Raw genomic sequence first — 25,674 nt, 5'->3', positions numbered from 1 at the left:
AAATATACAGTAGGTGTGTGGCCGTAAGATAACGTTTACGCACAGTGGAACCTCCTAAATGCGTAATTCACTGAAAATGTTTATTACTTGCGGATAAAGAAAGAATGGCATACGATGGAGCCCTTAGAGCTTAGGTTTAGAGGTTGGAGCTAGAATTATGCCTTAGTTTATGGCTTGGTTTTGAGCTGGTGTCATGCACCATGTGCTTGTGCACATTTCTGGCTTTAGGCTTACGCTGGTAAAAAAAAAGTCCTAACAACACAAGTATAGTAATCCAAAGCTGTGTGTGTTGCAGGGTATCGACGTGAAGTCCATGGGGCGTATCTTTGTGGGCCTGGTGAAGTGTGGCGCGTGGGGATGTTTCGACGAGTTCAACCGCCTGGAGGAGGCGGTGCTGTCTGCCGTCTCCATGCAGATCCAGGCCATCCAGCACTCCCTGAAGAACCACAAGCTGAACTGTGACCTGCTGGGCAAAGAGGTCGGCAGCACAGAGACACATGGCGTGCCGGTGTTCATTTTGATTTAGTTTTGCTCATTGTTTTTTTAATAACATTAAATTTAGGTTTAGTCATATTTCAGTAATCTGAAATGTTTTAGACTAAATATCATAAGATTATTTTTAGACAACAGTATTTTGGTGGGCCTTGATGGCTGATTTTACACTTTTTTGCATGCTGAAAATGGAGCTTGTAGTTCTGCTATTTCCAGAGTGCAACGTTCATCCAGCCTGTCCCTCACATTTTAGTCTATTTGTTTACAAAATTGTCAATATATTTAGTCATCATAGCTTAGCTTTGATTCAGTTTTTACTTAATTTTCATCTGTGAAAAGTCGACCAAAATCTCTCATAATAGTTTGTTTGCAAAATTAACACTGACGTACTCGTACACACACATCCAAGCACACAATCACACACAAAAATCAGTTTTTTTTTTTGACAAATGTTGGGCACATAAACATTTTAATTTTATTATTCCATGACGAATGATGCATTTTAATAACTGCTATGCAGTATGCATGATTTGTGGAACATACGACTTCCCAAAAGCTGTCATGAGCTTCGGTGTAGATGACACGAAAAAACAAACACATAGATTTGTGATTAATCTGTTTCTGTTTGTGAAAAGAATGCACAAGTGTAAAAGCTGTGCGTACCAAAGCTTAGTGAATCAGGCCCAATGTCTATTGTCTTGAGCCCACATTATTATAGCAATACAAGTAAATGCATTCATCTTGTTTCCAGGTCTCACACACACACACACACACACACACACACACACACACACACACACACACACACTATAGCAGAACATAATTATGCAGAACATTATTATGCTGTCATATTCCTGCCTGAAATAGCCTGCATTGCCATAACCACTTAGACAATATTTTATACATGATTGTATGGTGATGCGACATGGAGAAAATAGCTACAAGCTCACAAGGCATGGGGATGTGACAGCTTGGTGTTTTCTGTAGAGGGAAACATGCAGTGGGTCTAGTATAGAGCCCTGGGTTCCAGCTTGGCACGAGGCTGGGACTGCAGCAGCACACGTTGGCAGTCGACGACCATTAAACTGCCGGAGAGAACGCCAAAAACCTCAGTCAATCAAACGGAAGGTGACTCTGCAGATTCCATTAACACCCCGAGCGGCATAAACAGAGTTCTCCGCCCTATCAAATAGTAACGGCCAGCGCTCTGGATGGAGATTAATACAATGACGGAGATTTATTGATTCAATGTTATTTCCGGTTGGGATGTCATCGAAAATGTTCCCCCCCATTTTAGCCGATCAGATTGAAAATCTTAAAACGTGAATAACTCTTGATCTAAATCATTCCGTCCAATTCTAAGCAAAGATTATGTGTTAGACGGCCCATCGCGGTCCCGTTGCTAGTCGCGTTAGAATTAATCATACCTCCCGAGTCGATTGCCTCGGGAGTGTTTTGGCTACATCAAGCTACTTCAGCTACGTCCGGGATAGCGCTTGGTGCGTCGCTAAATGTGCTCTGTTGCTGTAAATCGCTGGGCGCTCTGATTTAATCGTCCTAAATAACCCTGGGCGTTTAACATGGGCGTTGTATCAACTCAACTCAACTTTATTGTCACGTCGATGGCATATATTTCGGTCTCTTTCGGTTGGAAACCTCAACATGTCCACCACTTTTACTTTTCAGGATTCAAATTAAAAAAGTAGCAGATCAACAAGCTCGTTGCAAGCTTGCGGACTGCTTTAGATGCTTTTGTGTGACGCTGTATTATGGTCAAGTAAAAAGACAAAGTTAAAACATGGTCTGTCTGGTCTGTCCTCCTCTCCCTATATACCCCAGGTGGAGCTGGACCCCAACTCCGGGGTGTTCATTACCATGAACCCGGCGGGGAAGGGCTACGGCGGCAGGCAGAAGCTGCCCGACAACCTGAAGCAGCTGTTCAGACCCGTGGCCATGAGCCGGCCCGACAATGAACTCATCGCAGAGGTCATCCTCTACTCCGAGGGCTTCAAGGACGGAGAGATGCTGGGGCGCAAGCTGGCGGCCATCTTCAACCTGGCCAGGTAGTGTGTGTGCGTGTGCGTGTGTGCGTGTGCGTGTGCGCGTGCGCGCGCGATGGTTGAAATCAGCATGTTTGAGGTTCATGGCCTTAGTCAATATTAATGTTTGCTACCAAAGTTGTGTGTGTGTGTGAGCGCATGCGTGTGTGCACTGGTTTAATTAACCTGCATGGTGGGTCGTGCTCTCTGTATTTGAATCAACCTAATGACAAAGGCACAGGTTGGTGTATTGATGCATGTGTCATCATGCATTACCTGCCAGATTTAAACACATCCTAATCACATCTGTGTGCGTGCGATTGCGTTTAAAGGAGACATTGAACTATAACATTAATAGTGTACAAATAGTGTACGAATATGTACTTTTTGGCCTGCAGAATACGCCTTTGTGATGTCACTGATCACATGACCCCGAGTTCTAGACTAAACAGAAGGGGGATACTTTTTTATTATTTCCACACAACTCTAAGGTATATTAATGACACAGTTCAATGTTGAACACAGTGATGTAACTAGGGTGCGTTTTGCGTCCAAAAACGCACTTTATAGTTTTGGGACGCAATAGACCATCAACCTGTGCGTCCAAGGGATGCACTACTGTACTCCCACTGAAAAGAAATCGCGTGGGGAAAAATGCGGTAAAACAATAATCTACGGAAACGATCATTTTGTATGCCCACATCCGACCTCATCCTATGTTATAAAAAATAAAATCCATGTAGAAATCGTTGTAGAACCACTAATTTGTTGTAACTACATTGTCAACACAGCGCGCCGCCATGTTGCTCAGGCGAGCTCTGACCGGGGAGCGGAGCGCTCCGAGCGCAGCCTCTAGAGTAGACTAGAGCCGTTTAGAGAGAGCGTGACGACAATTGAGTGATCAGTGACGCTTGCACCCCGTTGCAGCCCCACGAATAAGCAGTGAACGGAGATGTCGCAACTCTCTCAACTAAACCGCGCTGCCTCCGACAGAAATATTTAGGGGAACATGTTTTAGCGTGACAAGCAGACCCGATTCACAAACAGACAATGAGTCACTTTAAATGAGCTGTGCTGCAGTGCATTAAATGCACCATACTTAAGCTCACTGATTGCACCACATTATTATTATTATTTATATATTTTACATTATTTTGGTGCCATTATATTATTTACTGTTCTGCATACGTTGCACTGTTGTGTTGTTCTGTTTGCATACTTTGCACTGTTGTTGCAAACATCTTTGCAAATATTAAAGTTTTCAGATTTGGAATTGTATTCACTTCTTTCATACATTTCTACATGAATATAACCACATTATAACAATCAAAAATGAAATGCTGCAATTTGTAAAAATGACAAAATGTGACTGACAAAACGTCGCTGAAGTGGGACTCATCAAATGTCCCTGGGACTCATCTACAAGACCATCCCTGCATCCTGGGACTCATTACATTGGAAACCTAATTACATCACTGTGAACACAACAAATGTTCGGTCCGTGTGCGATGTCTGATTGCTGTTTGATTGCTGCTCCAATTCATTTTCAATGGGAGTCACATGGTTTGACCAAACATTTTTGTTTGATGAGGGGGGAGCAATCCGCAATCAAACACAAATGTTTGATCAAACCATGTGACTCCCATTGGAAAATCATTGTGGTGGACCAAAAAACCCCAAAAACGACCAAACATTGCTTGATTGGTGTTTGGTACGTGTGAATGAGGTCTTATTCCCCTTTAAAGGTTAGGTTTACAATTTAGATGGTTGGGATTGGAGTTATTAGCTGTGTGTGGGTGTCGCACACTGAAAATAGAAAATCTACAAGCTATTTTCGGTGGATGACTCCCATTTGCAACTAAGTACGCATAACTTGGATTTGAATGGGAAAAAAACCATGATAGGTCTATTCTTACAAAATACACAAATATTGTCTGTCAGGAAACCTCATAATGTATGTCCAAAACTGTTCTTTTCAGAATTCATATTCAAAAGTATCAAATTGACAAGCTCAAAATGCGTCACTTCGCTCAACGTTTCAAGCTAGCAGATCTGCTTCTTTTGATGCATTTGTATTAAGATAAATCACACCCGTGTGAAGTGAGGGGCGCTAATATATTAAAGTCTGACTCATGTTGATGAAAAACACAGACATTAAACGCCATTAACAATAAAGAGACGATATAACGTAAATTACACATTGTGCCGTTAAATGTTCCCTTCATTGTCAATGCGTTTACAAAACAAACATTGAACTAAAGACAAATATTAAACCTGTGTATAGGAGGGGCTAGCGTACGTCCCTCAAAAATAGAACAATGATATATGAGGATTCTGCACTATAGCGATGATATACAGTATCAATACGCAACATTGTGTTTTTGTCTCCAGGGAGCTGTTGACCCCCCAGCAGCATTATGACTGGGGTCTGCGGGCCTTGAAGACGGTGCTGAGAGGCTGTGGCAGTCTCTTACAGCAGCAGAGGAGGAGGAGCCATGACGGCAAGGACAAGAGTACGAAACCACTCATATTCTTACCCCTTTTCTTTCTCCCCAGTTTTAGTCATGCCAATAGGGTACATGCACGCAGAATAACTTCCTACGTCTGGACCTCTTCCTACTTCCTTCACAGCTGTTACCGATTTTACTAATGAAGGCTCTGTTCCATTCTAATCAAACAAAGTCAGAGTGCTGCTATTGTACATGTTGGCTCACTGCTACACCAGTGTCCTTGAGTGGGTTTCAAAGGCTGTGTAACTCTGTACAAATGGAACCAAATGGACCCATTTGAATTATAGGGGTCCTTGGAAAAAAACAAAAAAACGTTTGAGAACCACTAAATGGAACAGAGCCTTAATTAGTATCATCGGTAACGGCGTGAAGGAAGTAGGGAAGGGTAGAAAGAGTTCTTTCCAAAATGGCTCCTGTGCGTGTGTTCGATTATATCCTCCTCACGAACATGTATGTGTGTCACTGCTGTTGTATCGCACTCACTCACGACGAGTGGGGAGACCCGGACTCCAGGGACCTGACGAACATTTCACGTCATGATTTCTGTGATGATTTTTCTACGCGTACAACTCTTAAAATACCACCTTTTTAACCACTTGCACCCCAGCATCCATATGATATTCTGGGGGGGGGGGACGTTTGCCAAGAATAGCTGATCTACAAGCGCACAACGCTTGTAACGGTATACATTGTGAGCTTGCAGTTTGGTTATGTTTGGTGAACAGATTCGGTGTGAGCTCGCAAGACTACTTTGACTCCAATCTACTTTGAGCTGACCAGGAGGAGCCAGGGATCGAACCGGGAACTTTACCATTCCCAAGCAGCTGCTCTACCTTCTGAGCCTTTGCCGTCCCGGTGGCACGTAACGCTATTACAGGCACAAAAGAGTGGATGAAATCCTCTGTGAAAGAGTGCAGGACTGCAGGTGTCTTCAAAGCAGCACCTGCTCTTCTGCCCACCCACCCTCCCTCCTCCAAATCTTTAAATGCTGACACATCGGCAACAATCCTCCTAATCCTCCTAAAGAAACCAAACAAAAACAAAACAAGTCTTTGAGTCCATCAAATCTTTCGATCCTTTGACCCTGTGTCTCTTTGTCCTAATTATCTTCTCTCTCTGTGTCTAAGACTCAGAGATTCAGGGTCCTCTCTGTTTACCCAACCTCCCCTGTCCTCCCTCTGACCTCTCTGTGTCTCTCTTTGATACCCGGCTTGTCGATATCTCTCATCCCCACTTTATTTGCACTTTCATCTCCCACACTCTCCTCCTCCCATTCCTCTCTTCCTCCCCATTCTCTCTTAAGCTCTGTGTCTCTTTGACTCTCTCTCATCCCCATCTTTCTCATCGTCGTCCCATCTCTCTGTGCGTCTGTCTGTCTGTCTGTCTGTCTGTCTGTCTGTCTGTCTGTCTGTCTGTCTGTCTGTCTGTCTGTCTGTCTGTCTGTCTGTCTGTCTGTCTGTCTGCATGTCTGCCTGTCTGTCTGTCTGTCTGTCTGTCTGTCTGTCTGTCTGTCTGTCTGTCTGTCTGTCTGTCTGTCTGTCTGTCTGTCTGTCTGTCTGTCTGCATTTCTGCATGTCTGCCTGTCTGTCTGTCTGTCTGTCCGTCCGTCCGTCCCATTTGTGCTTGTGGGAACGGAGAGAACAAAAGTATTGACAGACTCCTAAATCATGACAGTGTTTAGTAATTAGCACAGTTATAAAGGAGAATGGGGAGGGCAGCGAACGTTAGAGCGTAGCGCTAACGATCGGACAAGTTAACTTTTGTAACCTCTATTTTCTTTCTGTCTCAGCAATAGCAATAAGCTTTGCGCAACCATATTTTACTGTGCATTTTAGATTTTAGATTATCTCTTTTCTCTTGTTTTTTTCCGATCCGCAATGCCGTCAGCCCGTTGATCACACACACACACACACACACACACACACACACACACACACACACACACACACACACACACACACACACACACACACACACACAGTGGCACGGACTGACAGCGCCAAGAATAATGCTATAATGTCCATTGTCCATAGACTAGTCTAGAGAATATATCACCTTCAGAATAAATTATATAACTTGCCTGGTATTCCTTGCATGTCATGTCAGCAACTAAAACTGTGTAGCCGATGAAACGGCTTTGTAGTTTTGCATTGATGAGCTCAGAGCTCAGCTGCAATCAATCTAGTATTAAACGACCAATTATGCTCTGATGTAAGCTACAGAGTTGCACCGGAATATATTTAATGCCATGCCATGATGATGCCACAAGTTCAATCGTGGAGTATCTTTTGTCACACGATGGTGTCGTGCAGATAACATGTGATGTACAAGACCACAGATGAGACGCGTTGTCAGCTTGTAGATCAGCCTCTGCCACAATGTACTGGTAAGAGTAAGAGTCGACGAAGCACAAATAAATCGGGAGGCATACTATCATCCGACAGAGCATTGCTCCGAAGGAGCATTGCTCCGAGGTGCGCTGCGGATCGGGAGAGGGTTGCGGTTAGGTTTAGGTGTCTGCCCCGGGGGAGGTTAGGGTTAGGGTGAGGGAGGAGGTAGGTTGTCGTTCGGAACAATGCTCCGTCGGATGAAAGTACTGCACTCAAATAAATCATGCAGGCAACACTATCTCTCTCTCTCGCTCTCAAATAACGAGCGACGTCACCTTGATACCTTATAATCAGTGTGTTGCGTGCCTTGGCCCTGCTGCCTATTTTCATACCCAATCAGACTTTTCATAAAGTAGGCCTACTTCAACGAGATGATCTCACCTTCTCAGCGGAGATGGGGACACAGCACTGCTCAAAGGGTGAAAGACCATGACAGCTAGGCCTATGTGAAAGACAGCGGAAAACGTTTTATACGGACACGCAATATTCGGCGGCAGTGTGCAAACGTGATAGACATTACGTGAGGTCGATCATTTTTTTCCGTGCTCCGACAATCGCTCCGATAGTCCCGAAAAACACGCTCTGTGTCCAAACTCCTTAAGTGTCACTTTTTTCTGAATAGCGTAGGCCTAGGCCTATATACATTACCGCTCATACAGAAAAAGTCCTATCTATCTGCAAAGTTAAAATTGTTATTCCTCCTTGATATGAAAAAATCACACCCGTGTGAACTGAGTGGTGCAACTCCCCCCCCTTCTCCTCTCTCTCTCTCTCTCTCTCGACTCTCTCTCTCTCATTAGCAGGCAACAGTGCAGCACTAATACTATCTCTCTCTCTCTCTGTTTCTGGCACAACAGCGCCCCTACTGGTGCTCATAGTCATATACTGGTGCTCATGGCCCGTGAACACATAGGTGAACACGGACATTGCTGTTCCTTGCTGAGAACCACTGGACTAACTGTAGCACCCCTACACTGTGTTTTCCAGTCCAGGAGAGCAGTCTGGTGGTGCAGGCGTTGAGGCTGAACACCATGTCCAAGCTAACGTTTGCAGACAGCTCCCGGTTTGACGCCCTGGTGCGAGATGTCTTCTCTGGGGTGAGCTTCACCGATGTAGGGGAGCAGGCTCTGACGAGCACCCTGGAGCAGGTCTACAGAGAGGCCCGTCTGGAGCTCATACCCAGCCAGGTATGTGCTGTACCGGAATGAGGTTTACTACTGTATTTGTGATTCCAGGACTTCATATTGAAACCGGAAGCAACTTGATAAGGACTTGAACTCCAACATTCCTAGTATTCATGGGGGGAACATTCACACCAGAATTGCTCATTTACAAGCTCACAACGCAGCATGTTGAGCCGCATTGTGAACTTGTAGATTGGCTATTTTTTTGTGAAGATATTTGGTGCAGACAGAATTTAATTTTCCAAGTGCAGTTGCAACTCGGGTCTGTTTTACTAATAATAAAGAGTTTAAGCCCTATATATTTGGTTTTACATACAGCAAATGGCAAAAATACCAGATCTACATGCTCATGATGGCTCACGTTGCGAATTGTTGTGAGGTTATAGATCGAATTGTTTCACCAACTCAGTGGCTGTGTGGCCACTGAGTGTATAGTTTACACCCTGAGATTGGGAGGTCTGGCCGAGGCCCCCTGAGCCAGATTATACAAAAGACTTTAACAAATGGGTTTAATGCCTCCCTGCTTGCCACTCAGCATCAAGGGTTGGACTGCAGGGGGTAAGTCCCTGCGACACACTAGCGTCATGTCCAGGGGGTACTTGTACATCAAGAAGCCTCAACAGAGATAGGCTCCAGCCACATGCTTGGCAAGGCTTGCTTACTTATTTTTCCATAGAATTGTAATGACAAACCCATAATAGCGTGCGTGCGTGCGTGCGTGTGTCTGCAAGTGTGTGTGTTCGAGCTTCGGACAGATGGACGGATGGACAGACAGACAAAAAAACATTCTGACAGATGGACGGATGGACAGACAGACAAACATTTTTTCTTCATCTTCTGATCTCTTGTATGCAGATGAAGAAGGCTCTGGAGCTGTATGAGCAGCTCAGGCAGAGGATGGGCGTGGTGATCGTAGGACCCAGCGGAGCAGGGAAGTCCACGCTGTGGAGGATGCTCAGGGCGGCACTCAACAAGATGGGGAAAGTGGTGAGTCGCAGGGCAGAGGATTGTTGTGTATGTGTGATTGATTGATTGTTTGATTGAAAATGTATTAACAGACTGCAGAATGGGTACAGTTCAAGGAAGGTACAGGTTTCCAATTCAAAATCATGTCTATACGACACATCTATACGAAAAAGAAAATCATCAAAAAGGTAAAACGTGTACAGTATAGAAACATAGAGTGTGGGGGGGGGGGCTTTTAATCTTTTATAGGGGCCAGTCTCGAATTGCAGCCGTCCATAAGTGCTCTTCGAGAGCGGTTTTGAAGGAAGGATTCACATTTCTTAATGCCTGTTGGTAGGGCGTTCCACATTTTAGTGGCATAGGAGCAAATTAAAGTTTATATCAAACTGGTGAGTTGCAGGGAAGAGGACCATCAGCTTAACTGGATTCTTCTTTAACGTGTTTATATGGTGGTTATATCACTGGTTCTAAAACCTATGTGGTTTAGAACCAGTGATAGCACCGGATATTGCTAGTGGGCCCCCAAATAATTGGCAAAACACTACGATTTTGATGATAACATTAGTTAAAATAATCAGCAGTCATAACTTAAGTGCCTGCCCACCACCGTGGAGGTTATGGTTTTGTATCCATTCACTTCCTTGTTTACGGGCCGACAAATCTTGCTATTATCTCTGAATCTATGGCGCTGTCCATGGTTTTGATCAGAACGCAGATGTTCTGTCCTAATTTCGGACTTAATCAAGCATCTAGTTTGGAATATTAACCCTTCTAAAGAGTTCAGATGAGGTATCGCAAGGTAGTAATGGAACATTATACCTCGCGGTTTTGGGAGGAAATGGAAGGCAGGGCTTTTCATAGTAAAATGTGCCCATCTGCTACTCTAGCTCTAACCTGACGCTGCCAGATCCAAGAAGCTTGCTACACAAATTTGTTTCACAGCTTATTGTGATCTGGGATCGCGGAAGCAAATTCGATGACGGGGCTGTTCCTTTTTTTCAAGATACTTGGTAGATGATTGGATGGGACCGTCTGTCTATCACCGTGTGGGTGTGCAAACACAACCAATCATATTGACGTGTCTAGATAGCTTCACATCCGGTTTCGCACATATCCCGCCCTTAGCTCACGCTGATTGGTCCGGTACGGAACGAATTTTTGTCAGCTCAACTCCCTGAGAGATCCCAGATGAAGGCTGTGTTGGGGAACATGGTTACCCAATACCGCCCTCATCTGGCAGCGTCAGGTTACTCTAGCTCCTTTATTCGGAAGAAATCTTGTTTCAAACAAACTGCCCACATGCATCCTATGAGACACAAAAAAATGTGGTATTTCATCATGGACATTGGTGAGGACTATAGTTATATGAAGATTAGTGGTGAAGTGGTCCTTTAACAGTTGCTATTCCCCTGCAGGTGAAGCAGTACACCATGAACCCCAAAGCCATGCCCAGACAGCAGCTGCTGGGACACATCGACATGGACACCAGGGAGTGGGCCGACGGGGTCCTCACACACAGCGCCAGGCAGGTGGTCCGAGAACCGCAAGGTTAGCAACTAAAACACCTCGTTACAGATCAGCGGTTCTCTACCTTTTCTGAGTCAGTGACCACTTGAAAAAGCGTTCACGTGAATATCTTTTCTTTCACATTAAACATTACATATTCATTTGGTGATGCCTCGTTTCATACAGGTTGCTACTTTTATTGGCGGTGCAAAAGCCGTTTGTTTCAAAACCAACCTTGTTTTGTCATACAACGGCGTCGTGCAGAAATACCAAAACTGCAAGCTCACAATGTATCGAATGACAATGTGTTGTGAGCTTGTTATATCTGCTATTGTCTGTACTTTTGCATATTTCTGATTATTTCAAATTTGTTTCTTTTTTTATTATTATAGATATGTTTTTAGTTTTTTTAATTATTACATTGATTTGTTTTATTAACTATTGCACCCCTAAAGGCATGTTTTATGTTCTTCAGAGGTGAGCTCGTGGATCGTATGTGATGGAGACATCGATCCTGAGTGGATCGAGAGTCTGAACTCTGTGCTGGACGACAACCGCCTGCTGACCATGCCCAGCGGGGAGCGCATCCAGTTTGGACCCAATGTCAACTTCCTGTTCGAGACCCATGACCTCAGCTGTGCCTCCCCCGCCACCATCTCTCGCATGGGCATGATTTTTCTCAGGTGAGCAATTTTTGAGTGTGTGTGCGTGTGCGTGTGCGTGTGTGTGTGCGTGTGTGTGTGTGTGTGTGATGTTTGACTCTATATTTGGCCAAGATGTCAGCCTTATCCAACCCCCAGTGACTTTCATTATACATTTAAAGTTAAATATTTTAAAATATATAAAATACTCTGTATTTGGTGCCGAGCGGTCCATCAGGGTTGCAAGACGAGCTCTAGTCTGGCATGGCCAGACTTATATCACTGTGTCAATATTAGTCTGGAATCTCTGTGTAGAACCTGCATTTCCAAGGGGCAGATAAAAAAAAGCATACTGGTCCCTGATTGGTGCTCCACAACTTCGGGAGCAGGGAAATCGAATGACAACCAAGCTTTTTTTTTTTGTTTTTTTTTTAACTGGCTTTCCAGGCTATGAGCTCTAGTCTGGACACACGCAGTAAAAACCTGTCCCTGTGTTTGTCTTGTCTTGTCTTGTTGCCATAGCGACGAGGACACGGATGTGGGGGCCCTGGTGAAGTCGTGGCTGAGTGGTCAGCCAGAGGATTGTCGGGGAGCCCTGGAGAACTGGCTGGGAGACTACTTCCACAGAGCCCTGGACTGGGTGCTCAAACAGGTATATAGATAGACAATAAGTCATCACCTGGTCTTTAAGATACCAAATATGTATCTAGAGTGAGTGACAAACACCTAAAATTCTCCCAAAATTAAGCTAAAGAATGGGTTAAATTCTACTATGCTGTCACCGACCTACCAAAAGGACCTCGAAACCCTACACAAACTCAAAACTATCTAATATAATTCCTTACGTCAAACTACAAGTGAAGTCCTTGAACATATTGATAGTATGATCATCGTGAGGATCAATGCGCTGCATGCATCCCATAAGGATCCACTCATTGTCATTTCTGCTGCTTGTTTTCTCAGAAAAATACTCCAAAGTTGTTGTTTTAGTTCAATCTGCCCGACGTTCAGATGTAAACTAAATAGTGATTTCTTCTCACAAGCCATATTATGGCTTGTGGTGAAAACTAAGACATGTCAGCTGCTGCTCGTAAAACCTTTTGCTCCTCCTCTTGCTGTATTGGGCTGTGTGGGCTTGAAGTAGTTGCCGCGAATTGCCTGGCTGCCTGCGGTAATTTCACATGAACACCAGGGGGCACTGAAAGTGTTAATGTGTGTGTACTTGTACAGAAACAGTTAGTTTTTTGCACACATACAGTGTCCGGGCTGAAAACGTTTTCAGTCCGAGCCTCAGGTATTGTGAATAAAATAAAATAAAGATCTACCGCAAAACAAAACAAAATCAACTGCCCCTAGCGGCTTAACGTTAAGGCAGACGGAAATGGAAGTGGATATGTTTAAGTTTGGCCGATATGCCAAAAATCGGCCATTGTCTGCCCCAAAATCGCCGATTAACGATATATTTGGCTTTAAAGGCAATAATGTGAAAACAGCTAAGCTGCATATTTGCGAACGCAGTGAGCCACTTACTATGACAGCAAGGGCTGAATGTCTGTGTGTGTGTGTGTGTGTCACGCTGTTACACCACCCGCCCGCCACCAGAGGGCGCAGCTGTAGCACACACACACACACACACACACACACACAGGGCGCAGCTGTAGCACACACACACACACACACACACACACACACACACACACAACCACACACACACACGAGCTGCGTTCGCTTCACGCGTTTGCGCGTCTTACTTGTGTAAACAGTCTTGGATAAAGGTGTTGTTTAAATGCACCTTTTTATCTCCCATGGGTCTAGTGCATTGGAAATGGGATTGACACTCAAAAAGCCCCTCCAACGTACTTTGATGATCATGTAACATGTAAGAGTATTCTCTCTCTGTCTCTCTCTCTCCCCTTTTTTCCTCTGTATGTCCGTGTCTCTCATCCATCAGAATGACTTTGTGGTGGAGACCAGTCTGGTGGGCACGGTGCTGAACGGTCTGTCCCACCTCAGCAGTGTGACAGAGAGAGGCCAGTTCATTATGGGTCTAATCAGAGGCCTGGGGGGCAACCTGCACCTCAAAACACGCCAGGAGCTCGCTAAAGAGGTGACCACATGCTCTTCCTCAGACTTAACCCATTCTGACCTGAGATCAGATTCATACAAGGTTTCCGCCGGACACACACTGGTCTGATGAACCCATTCTGACCTGAGATCAGATTCTAAAAATGTCAGTCGCTCTTCGATTTTTCAAAAATAGCAGACCTACAAGCTCGTATCGCGCCACTCGGTGGCGCGATATGAGCTTGTAGATCTGCTATTTTTCAATAGCTAAAGCATAACATGATGCTAACACCAAAATGGGTGCCCGTTCAAAATGGGTTAAAACACTGGGCACTGGCTCTCAAAGTGGGAAACGCCTCAAACACCGCTCCTCCAGGTGTTTCCAGGGGGTCCCCAGCTAAAATTAGTTTATTTAGAATCAGTTTAACCACTTTAAACCTATACATCGGCTATTAGAAAATAGCAGATCTACAAGCTTGCAATTCATAGTGACACGTTGTGAGCTTGTACAGTAGATCTGCTATAATCTTGAGGGGAAAAAAACTAAACAAAACAGTTTAACAACACACATCTTGTATGGGGGTCCCATACAGATGTGATTCCACAGCCAAATAAATTAATTTGTGGGGCCCTTGACATGATAAATTGTGTTAATCACATTGTTAGTTTAGTGATGTGTGTTATGTATAAATTATGTTTTTGACCCACTCGTGGTGGGTATTGAGCATGGTTTTCTACTCTATTTACCATAATTTTATGGTCTAAATTAATCACACAGATGACATGAATAATCAGTCACATAGATTAATTGAATAGTCAAATAAAACTAATGGTCATTAAATTCATTATGTGTATGCATCATTAGTTGCAGTCATAATACAATTTGTGGTAGCAAATTTAACTAATGATATATTGATAATTTGATACATGATCCCTTCATACATTACCATTGATGTGGTTGGCCAACATATATTCACTGGAGAAGCTTTCAGAGCCAACGGTTCCTGAGTCATCTCCTGTTACTATAGTGTAACTACTCTACTCTTGTTTTCCGGCCTTTTTTAATCTCATTTCTGATGAATACCACGTATTAATAAACAAAACTAGATAATCAAAACTAACACTAATAAAAACTAAACTAAAAATAGGCCTTAAAAAATGCATATCCAAACTAAACTACCAAACCTGCTTAACGAATTATAATAACTACCGGTAAACTGAAAAAAAGAAAAATGCGAATAATCCTTTTTTGTTTTATCCCTCCAGGTGCTGAGCTGGGCCAGGGAGGCCCCTCCGGACCCGCAGAAGCCTCTGGACACGTACTATGACGCTGAGGCGGGCCGCCTGTGTGCCTACACACTGCGGGAGGTGGACCAGCTGGGTCTGGAGCAGCTGTACCACCCACACACCATGCCCGTCATCCAGACGGCCGACATGCAGCGAGGCCTGCACTGCTTCGCCCTGTGGCTGGCCGCTCCGCACCGACAACCCTTCATGGTGGTGGGACCAGAGGGCTGCGGAAAGGGGTGAGTACTACTGGGTTTATATATACACAGGTTTGAATCCTGGGTAAGGGTTGGGATCCTTTAGTTTAGGATTTTAACGATTCTGGTTCCTTAACGATTCCCTCTTAACAGTCTTATTGCAGCTTTAAGTGGTATACTTTATACTTTTTATTGGGGACAATGTAACAATAAAGGTCATAGCATATCACATCAGCGTCACCCTTTTTCTTATTATTTTACACAAAACAAAACAAAACAAAACAACAAAATAACAAAAAGGAGAAAAAATTATATTAAAAAAGTTACTTTTTGGCATAATCTATTACAATTTTCCACAATAACTATTCCACATACATAACATGTTCAATGAACTGGGAATATACCGGACAGGGGACAACATTAATTTGAGCATTTTAACGTTAATACAATTTCTGACACTGTTGTTGCATTCTCTGTGCTCATGGTTTTGCTTCTAACTGAATTCTGGGGATCGCAGTTCCGACAGACCTGATAGACAGACGCTGCATTGACAGCAGAGCTGCCATAAGTTTTCTCAGGAACAATATCTAAACATACCCGAAGCGGAGTTGGCGAAAGGGCCTTTCTGTGTGGAGTTTGCATGTTCTCCTCGTGTCCCCTAGGGTAGGTACCCTCACAAAAACATGCAGTAATCCTGGTCTCTAAACTACCTCCCCCTGGCCAGCCGGGGCACCTGTTGGAGGGGAAAGGAACTGGTCGGAATAACGTGTTCCTTCCACGCGCTACATCCGGCCAGGGAAACTCTCCCCTGTCAGGTGAAAAGAAGCACCTTGGACACCTCATGCATAGAAGGAACCATGAGGTCAGTCCGCTGCCCCCCCCCCCCCAGGTTGGCAGAGGAAATGTAGCGCCCAGTATTACATTAGATAATTGACACTGGGTGAAAAAATGTGTGAAAAATGTGTGGGATAAAACATATTAAAAAAAAAAAGAAACACTAACTAAAATGAATGTTGCACAAGTATGACAAGTGAACTCTCCTCTCCTGTCCAGCATGCTCCTGCGCTACGCCTTCTCGCGGCTGCGCTCCACCCAGGTGGCGGTCATCCACTGCAGTGCCCAGACGTCCTCTCGCCACGTCCTGCAGAAGCTCAGCCAGACGTGCATCCAGCTGAGCTCCAACATGGGGCGGGCCTACCGTCCCAAGGACTGTGAGAGCCTGGTGCTCTACCTCAAAGACATCAACCTGCCCAAACCCGACAAGTGGGGAACCAGCAACCTCATCGCCTTCCTGCAGCAGGTAAAAGAAACAAAAAAACATCATTTCATAGCATCGCTGTCCGACAGAAACCTTATATCTCAAAATATTTCAAATTTGTATATACATTTAAAATATATGAATGCTGTATTTTATACTTTATATGTTGTGCAAAAATAGCAAAAGTGTGCGTTTTTTACCTTTTGATTATCTTCAACTATAACGCCATGCGAGAAGAGTCTAGGACGTGCGGAATGTTGTTCAGGGTGTTTTCGGGAACGGAGAAGAGTCTTGGAGGCATGGATTGTTTTCCAGGGTGTTTTAGGGAAGGGAGATGAGTCTGTGTGGAGTGTTAAATTTTTTTTAAATAATTTTTATCCCACAATTTTGCAACCCATTTTTTTCACCCAGTGTCAATTATCGAATGTAATACTGGGCGCTACACTTCCTCTGCCATCCTGGGGGGGCAGCGGACTGACCTCATGTTTCCTTCTATGCATGAGGAGTCCAAGCTGCTTCTTTTCACCTGACAGGGTGGAGTTTCCCCGGTTGGACGTAGCAAGTGGAAGGAACACGTTATTCCGGCTGGCCAGCGGGAGGTAGTTTGGAGACCTGGATTAGGGATGACCATTTACGCAGAGCCTGGGAGTCTATGGTCACTGAGGGGGGCGCTTGTTTTACAGGCGACCGGATTAAGGTTGGTGAGGGGTCCGTTAAGACGGCGCTGTAAAGCAGGCGTCCCATCAGCGCCCATCGAAGCTGAGGCTCTGCGCTTAGGGGCGTCCCACCTGGATTACTACATGTTTTTTGTGAGGGTACCTACCCTAGGAGACAGGGGGAGAACATGCAAACTCCACACAGAGGGGCCCTTTCGCCAACCCTTTCTCCAACCCTGCCACACTGATGACGCGGGGGAGGGAAGTGGGAACACGCCCCCAGCGGGAATCAAACCCAGGACCTTCTAGCTGTGAGGTGACGACAGCACTACCGACTGTGCCACCGTGCCCCCAAGTCTGTGTGGAGTGTTGTCCAAGGTGTTTTAGGAAAGGGAGAAGAGTGTAGAACGCGTGGAGAGTTGTCGGCAGTCGGCTTCCTTTGGACGCGCCTGTCGGCTCAAGTGTGCCCAGACCCAGTGTGGAACATTGAGACTTTTCAACCAAGATTTAGACACATTTGTCACAGCCAGGCACTCACTGAAAAATGATTTGATCCTAGTTCACCCCATGCCATAAAAAGAAAACACACAGAAAAACCATGAAGTCTGTTTAAGCACACTGAGGAAAGCCCAGTTAAAAACGTCAATGTGCAATATATCTACTCCCCGAGGGAAGAATAGACGTGGATATGAAAAACTTCTGAGTACAGACTGCAGGAATAATAGAGGATACTCGATAATACATGCTCCACAGTCCCCACACACACACCTATAAAAGTGACAACATGAACCATTGAGGCGTGTGAGAACAGTTTTTTGATTCTCTATTCGTTGTGAAATGTCTACAAAGATTTAGACACACTTGTCACAGCCAGGCAACCACTGAAGAAATCTAATATAATCTCTCTCTCTCTCTCTCTCTCTCTCTCTCTCTCTCTCTCTATATATATATATATATATAATATATATATATATATAATATCCCTTGCAACAATAAAGCCATACACTCAGTTTTCAGACACACTTTTGATGAAAATGGACGGTAAATAAATAAATGGTGCACTATATTCACAATTTCACACACAGACAACAAAGGAAACCATACAAGGCACCAACCTGCGCATCAGGGCCAGCTATAGGGGTTCAGTGTCTTGCTCAAGAACACTTGTGTTTTGAGATATTTTAGTATTTCAAAGTGTCTGTGATGGCACAGACACTGGTCACACTTCCTTCCTTGACTACATCTTGTCTCAGTAAGACAGCCCCTCCCCCTCTCCACAAGGTGGGGTCATAGAGCTATACTATTATCTAGACAACGGATTGAGGAGCGACAGCCTCGCCCCCTGCTGTTCACTTCAATGGAAGTTGCTCAGTGGCGTTTTGAGGCACCCGGAAGAACGACAATGTCTTACGGGCAGTACCCCTCGAGCGATGTGATTGGTTGGCTCCTATCATAGTACCCCTCGCGCTGTTCTTGTGGTACCTCTGCGTCACGTCCTACATCACGATTCATTCATACATTTAACCTGGGCCCAGCCCGCCTGCAGTAACATATTTTGACCAGTAGGGGGCCAACTTCAATGTTGCCCAGCCATTCTGGGGGCTTGAGTGGGGTGAGTGCACCAAAGCATTATGGTCATTGTAGTAATCCAGTCAAAACCCTAGTAGTCAAACACACAAACTGCATTATTTTTTTCTGGCCATAGAGTGCACATTTTTAATTGTGCTACTGTTATCTACTACAACTAATATTAGCAATGAGTAACACAGGATGAGCCCAGGAACCATACGACTCCCAAACTGTTGCTCTACCTCCTGAGCCACTGTCACAGTACACTTGAAGTTGTTAATGTCAGTAATCCAGCTCCGTCTATCCCTTTGTCTCTGTCTGTCTCTCTATCCTCCAGGTGTTGACATATCAGGGTTTCTATGATGAGAACCTGGAGTGGGTGGGTTTGGAGAACATCCAGGTGGTGGCCTCCATGTCAGCTGGGGGCGCCATGGGCCGACACGCGCTCACCACACGTTTCTCCTCCATAGTGCGCATTTGCACCATAGAGTGAGTATGCAGCCATTCATCTTCCTACTTCACAAACATAAGTCTCGTTTACGTTTTACAGTTGTGCATCAATCTACAGGTATAATTTAAGACAGTGGTTCCCAAACTTTTTCATGTCAAGGACCCTCAAATTGAATTTGAATTTGAATTAGCCCATGGACCCCCCCATTTGAAAATATATGCCAGGGACCCCCCATAAGAGAAGATTTTTACGGCTCAAGCAGTGATTCTCAACCCGTTTCAAGGAACCCCCCCCCCCAGTTTGACATGCATATTAGTCTACAGACCACCCATTTAATGGCATTTCTATCTCTGGGACCCCCAAATTTATATTGGAAAATCTAAGTTAATTTAACTCTGAGAGTGTACAAATGGAACCAAATGGACCTGTTTGGTTACATTTGTACACTCTTGGAATTACAGACTCATAAGGGTCCATTTGGTTCCAAACTATCATTTAGCTGGGACTGGAACTCCCTCCTCGAGGACCCCTGGCGGTCGCCAGACCCCACTTTGGGAACCACTGAATTAAGAAACTCACTCTGGCCAGGAAAAATAAATTAATGATGCAAAAAGCTAGCTTGGCAACATGGTACTTGGCGGTGGCTGGCATATTTTTGGCAACTGGTTGTATGGTGCAAGAGTTGTCAAGGGTTAGTTTCCAGATTTAACTACGGTAATTTTACGAATGTTGGATGAATTGATCATAATACCAGTCCCCAAATCAATAGACTTTCTGAGTGCCCTAAGAGCACCAGTATACATCCATCTGAGAAACAATTAAGCAATACTTCTCTTCTCTCTTCCTGTAATAATAACAGCCTCCCTGCCTTCTCTCCGTCTGTTCCTGTCTTGCTGTGTTCCTAGTTACCCAGACAGGGAACAGCTGCAGACTATCTACTCAGCATACCTGCACCCAGTGCTGCAGCACAGCCTGGGCAGCGAGGCATCCTGGGCCAGCATGAGGAAGACCCAGCAGCTGGCAGGCTCTATGGTGCAGGTCTATGAACAGGTATAATACACCATGCATACAGTAGATGACTTTATACACTTATAATGCGGTCACTGGCTCTATGAACAGTCATAATACATCACAGTACGGGCTCTATGAACAGTCATAATACATCACAGTACGGGCTCTATGAACAGTCATAAGACATCACAGTACGGGCTCTATGAACAGTCATAATACATCACAGTACGGGCTCTATGAACAGTCATAATACATCACAGTACGGGCTCTATGAACAGTCATAAGACATCACAGTACGGGCTCTATGAACAGTCATAATACATCACAGTACGGGCTCTATGAACAGTCATAATACATCATAGTACGGGCTCTATGAACAGTCATAATACATCACAGTACGGGCTCTATGAACAGTCATAAGACATCACAGTACGGGCTCTATGAACAGTCATAATACATCACAGTACGGGCTCTATGAACAGTCATAATACATCACAGTACGGCCTCTATGAACAGTCATAATACATCACAGTACGGGCTCTATGAACAGTCATAATACATCACAGTACGGCCTCTATGAACAGTCATAATACATCACAGTACGGGCTCTATGAACAGTCATAATACATCACAGTACGGCCTCTATGAACAGTCATAATACATCACAGTACGGCCTCTATGAACAGTCATAATACATCACAGTACGGGCTCTATGAACAGTCATAATACATCACAGTACGGGCTCTATGAACAGTCATAATACATCACAGTACGGCCTCTATGAACAGTCATAATACATCACAGTACGGGCTCTATGAACTGTCATAATACATCACTGTAGCTCTGAACAGTTGTAATACAGACACTACTGCATTACAAGTGTATTTACTGCTGTGTAAACATTATGGGAATGTTATATGTCTCTTGGAACATTTACGCTTTTATTAGCTTAATATACCATAATTGGAATTAATTGCATAGTTTAATCTGAATCAGTCACTGCCCTAGTGGAAGTGTGGGTGTGGGTGGGAGTGGAAGTGGCTATTGATATCAGTGCAAAAACTTCACACATCAATGTAAAGTTAGAGAAGGTCATAGCAAATGGGGTTACAGTCTGCCAGTTTCATTAGGCCCGGCTAGCTCAGTCGGTAGAGCATGAGACTCTTAATCTCAGGGTCGTGGGTTCGAGCCCCACGTTGGGCGCAGGCTTTTAATGACACAGGAATCACTCACACACACATCTCATGCCCCATGCACCCGCAGACACCTAATTCAAAGGTGCTTTATTGCCTTGAGGAAACGTTTTGAGGCTTGGGGATACGATTGCATTGCCACTACTGGACTAGTGAATGTATGTACAACAAATATATATTTAAAATGCAACTAGAAATTATTGTTCCTAAAGAAACAATGTGGGCTCGCTTCAAGCCAAAAAATAATAGTATAAAAATCCCTCCCGTGTGAAGTGAGGGGCGCCTCTTATCATCATACATCATCATGACGTAAAATAGACACTACCGGTATGTGTATTTGCTCAGACACTATGATGTAAAATTCAATGAATTCAATGTTTGTATAGGACAAAGTTTGTGCACACACACCAAAAGCTGGATATAGGAGGGGCGCCCCTCAACAATAGTGGAGGAGCTTAGGTAGAGATAAGGATGATTTTGTGCTAATTTGTCTAAAAGCACCACATTTGTACAAATGTAGCCCAGGGCATGCTCGAATGATTTAGCTAGGGTGCCCAAGCCAGAACAGCGTCCACATCCAAATGGCCACCATTAACAATGTATGTATGTAAGGCAACATTTTCAAAATTTCATCATGCTTTTATTAGCATGTGACGTGTCAAACTAGGGGGTTTTCATGTTTCTCAATCCATTCCATGCATTAGTTTTGCACAAAAAACACATCTTGGGCTAAATTCGGCCATAGCCACTTGCCAAAATGTGCCCAAATGTGATGCCATTCATGCCATTAAAGCATAATGAAATTTTGAAACCCTAGCGAAATCATGGTCATGGGATCAAACCTGGCACTAGAAACTCAGCATAATGAGCAATCTGCCTTCCTGGGGTAAAGAGCCTTGTAAAGGATATAGACTAGTGTTCTTTGCTGGTGGCCAAGGACTTAATTCATGTGTTTTTCATTTAATCCCATTGTGCCAAAAGCCTTCAACATGTATTTGGGCTTTCTATTAATTCATAATCATCTCGCTAATATTTACTGTAAATCGGGGCTCCCGGTCGCTAGGCAACGCTCAAGTTCGGTGTGTTTTTCCCTCCCCAAGATGGCGATTAAAATATGAATGCTTCTAATGACTCTGCTTCTAACGATGATCACATTAGCTATAGCCGATTCTCGCTAACCCGTTTTTTCAAGTGAAATAGAGCGCTGTCTATGGTGGCGGTAGCCGACAGTGCCGGAGGTTTTTGTGGCGGTCAATGAGTTTTAAATAGCCATGGCCATTGACAATGCATTGGGCACTTAAAGTTAAATATTAAAAAAACTGCTAATTATTTCAAAGTAAAAATTTCAACCGTGCATTTCCACAGTAAGGTGGATTTTTGTTATTGTGAATTGAGTTTCTTGGTGAAAGTATGAAGAAGTTGCAATGTACCAAAATCTTCCATTGACTTCCATTATAATTTGAAAAACTACAAAACATTTTTAATCTTCATGTACACCTTTTCTAAGTGAAAGTGAACACCTGTTGGCATTGTCTGAAGACAGGCTGTTTGTGGATGTGTGTGCGTGTCAGGAATCAAGGTTTCGTGTGTGTGTGTGTGCGCACGCGTGTGCGTGCGTGCGAATGTGTGAAATCAGCATGTTTGAGGTTCATGGCCTTAGTCAATATTAATGTTTGCTACCAACGTTGTGTGTGTACTGTATGTGCTTCTCAGGTGAAGGCCAAGTTTACAGTAGATGACCACAACCACTACCTCTTCACCCCCTGTATCCTCACACAGTGGGTACTCAGCCTGCTGCGATACAACCTGTCTGCAGGTAACACACACACACACACACACACACACACACACACACACACACACACACACACACACACTCACACTCACACACACAAGGACCTCATCTTCATAAAATGTGCTGCCTCTGTATCCCAGTGTAAAATCCAATCCCACCATGGTGTGTCACACCGGTTTTGATGCCACAACCAAAGGGACAGCAGCAGATATCTTCTTTCCCCGTTGGTTCACTTTTTACCTTGGAAGTCCCTCAACTCTTGCTCTCACCTTCCCTTCTGTTCCATCCCCTCTCTCTCTCTCTCTCCCCCCCTCTGTCAATCGTCTATCTATCCCTCTTTCATCATCCTCTCCTCTGCCTGTCGCTCCACTCCTCTCCTCTGAACCAGTGCAATGTGTTGACACAGTGATAGTGGGTCCAATCATTTATTTTAATTAAACGCGCCAGCGAACAACCTTATTTTGTTTTCTCCTGTGCTCATCATATTTTTCTTTTACTTACTCTTTTCCTTTCCCTTTGCTGCTTATCTTCCACTGGGTATGTATTATGTAACAACCTCTTCTCTCTGTGTCTCCTCAATTGTTCATTGTGCATTGTGTCTATGTGGCGAGAACAACTGTGCGCATTTTGTTTATGGACAGAACTGTAGATTATGTCATGTAGAGTAGACCTCATACTGTACTTTATATTCCATATAGATCCATTTAACTAAATGTCTTATCTGTGATGCCACTGCACCTCATTGTGTGTGTGTGTGTGTGTGTGTGTGTGTGTGTGTGTGTGTGTGTGTGTGTGTGTGTGTGTGTGTGTGTGTGTGTGTGTGTGTGTGTGTGTGTGTGTGTGTGTGTGTGTGTGTGTGTGTGTGTGTGTGTGTGTGTGTGTTCATGTCACTGACTTCAATATTGAAAATGACGGCGCTGCTAGTGAACACAATCTGGCTCAATGTAATATCACAAATTGTGAGCACAGCTGTCTTTTGGGATTACTTTAATGAAGGAGGACACTCATTGAGGGTCTGCAGTGGATCAGGGGTAGAGTGACCAGATGGCAACCGCAAGGTTCCCAGTTCGAAGCCTGGCTCCCCCAGAGTTAGTGTCAACGTGTGAACCCCTAATTGCTCCCGATGTGCAGGTTATTGGTGCCTTGCATGGTTTCCTCCGCCATAGATGTCTGTGTGTGTGTGAATGTAATGCACAATCTATGTAAACCACCTTGGATATAGGTGCTATATAAATGCACCATTTACTCGGCTGATTCTTGAGGCCTGCATTCAGTTCAATCCTTAATTGAGATGAGGTCATTCAATTTATTGTCAATGTACAGTACAGGTACAGTACAGCAAAAGGTATTTATTTTTGCATCTCGCCACAGTGCAAACATGTCAGTAAAGTGATACATTAAATACAGGTCAGTAAGTAAATGCAGGTATGAGCAGTAGACATTACTGTACAATAAATAAGTAAGGGTATAATTAGGACATAAATAAAGAATTCTACCACATTACATAGAACAGTCCCCTCTCTCCTTTAGTTACATCCATACATCCATAATTTTCAAACACTTATCCGTAGTCTGGTTGCGGGGGCAACAGCTCCACCAGAGAGCACCAGACTTCCCTCTCCAGAGCAACATTAGTAACTTCCTCCTGGGGGATCCCGAGGCGTTCCAACACCAGTGTAGTGATGTAATCCCTCCATCTGGTCCTTGGTCTTCCCCGGGGTCTCCTCACAGTGCGACGTGCATCGAGGACCTCCCTAGGGAGATGCTCGAGAGGCATCCTAGCCAGATGCCCAAACCACCTAAGCTGGCTCCTTTCCAGGCGAAGAAGCAGCGACTTTACTCCGAGGCTCTCTCACACTATCTCTAAGGGAGATGCCAGCCACCCGTCTCATTCGGCTGGTGTGTGTGTGTGTGTGTGTGTGTGTGTGTGTGTGTCTGTGTGTGTGCAGAAACTTGCCTCTTAACTTCATTAAAGTGAGTGCTCAGTAACAGTACTCAGTAACAGCAACTGTATTATTGAACCTCTCTCTGTCTCACTCTCTATCTCTCTCTCCCTCCCCTCTCTCTCTCTGTCTCCAGCTCAATCCAACGTGACAGACAGCGTATTGGAGGTGGTGGCGTACGAGGCAAGGCGTCTGTTCAGAGACAGACTGGTGTCGTCCAAAGACCTGCATACCTTTGACAATATCCTGGCCTCCGTCATCAGAGGAGACTGGAGTTCTGACGCCCTGGACAACATGACCGGTACGGTACATGACACAACGGCGCCTATATTCCTATAATCCTATTCAGGGGTGACGGTCGAGAGCAAGCTCTCTTTGTCAGGATGCCCTGATCAAAATGTGATAAAAACATATAAAACTATCCATTTGTACCCTGTTAAGACCTGAAGCTGATTCTACAAATGCCTTCTAAATTAGTAGTTCTCAAACTGTTTTGTGTCAAGGACCTCCAAATTAATATAT

General features: G+C 44.4%; 1 protein-coding gene across 1 annotated transcript in view; it reads left to right on the top strand.

The window, feature by feature from the left end:
- dync2h1 (dynein cytoplasmic 2 heavy chain 1) overlaps positions 1–25,674 on the top strand; it is a 389,827-nt gene that overhangs the window by 51,024 nt on the left and 313,129 nt on the right. Inside the window, exons 38-52 of the mRNA XM_083773699.1 lie at positions 296–478; positions 2,332–2,555; positions 4,923–5,044; positions 8,419–8,618; positions 9,471–9,602; positions 10,997–11,129; positions 11,563–11,770; positions 12,251–12,380; positions 13,680–13,835; positions 15,059–15,318; positions 16,330–16,576; positions 19,097–19,248; positions 20,116–20,260; positions 23,128–23,230; positions 25,289–25,453. Of these exons, the coding sequence (XP_083629825.1) occupies positions 296–478; positions 2,332–2,555; positions 4,923–5,044; positions 8,419–8,618; positions 9,471–9,602; positions 10,997–11,129; positions 11,563–11,770; positions 12,251–12,380; positions 13,680–13,835; positions 15,059–15,318; positions 16,330–16,576; positions 19,097–19,248; positions 20,116–20,260; positions 23,128–23,230; positions 25,289–25,453 (2,560 nt within the window). The remainder of the gene's footprint in view (positions 1–295; positions 479–2,331; positions 2,556–4,922; positions 5,045–8,418; positions 8,619–9,470; positions 9,603–10,996; positions 11,130–11,562; positions 11,771–12,250; positions 12,381–13,679; positions 13,836–15,058; positions 15,319–16,329; positions 16,577–19,096; positions 19,249–20,115; positions 20,261–23,127; positions 23,231–25,288; positions 25,454–25,674) is intronic.

The sequence above is a fragment of the Protomyctophum parallelum genome (genome assembly GCF_964188405.1).
Source record: "Protomyctophum parallelum genome assembly, chromosome: 9".
NCBI lineage: Eukaryota > Metazoa > Chordata > Actinopteri > Myctophiformes > Myctophidae > Protomyctophum > Protomyctophum parallelum.
The sequence above is the reverse complement of the archived record's forward strand: the minus strand, read 5'-3'. Positions and strand labels throughout refer to the sequence as shown.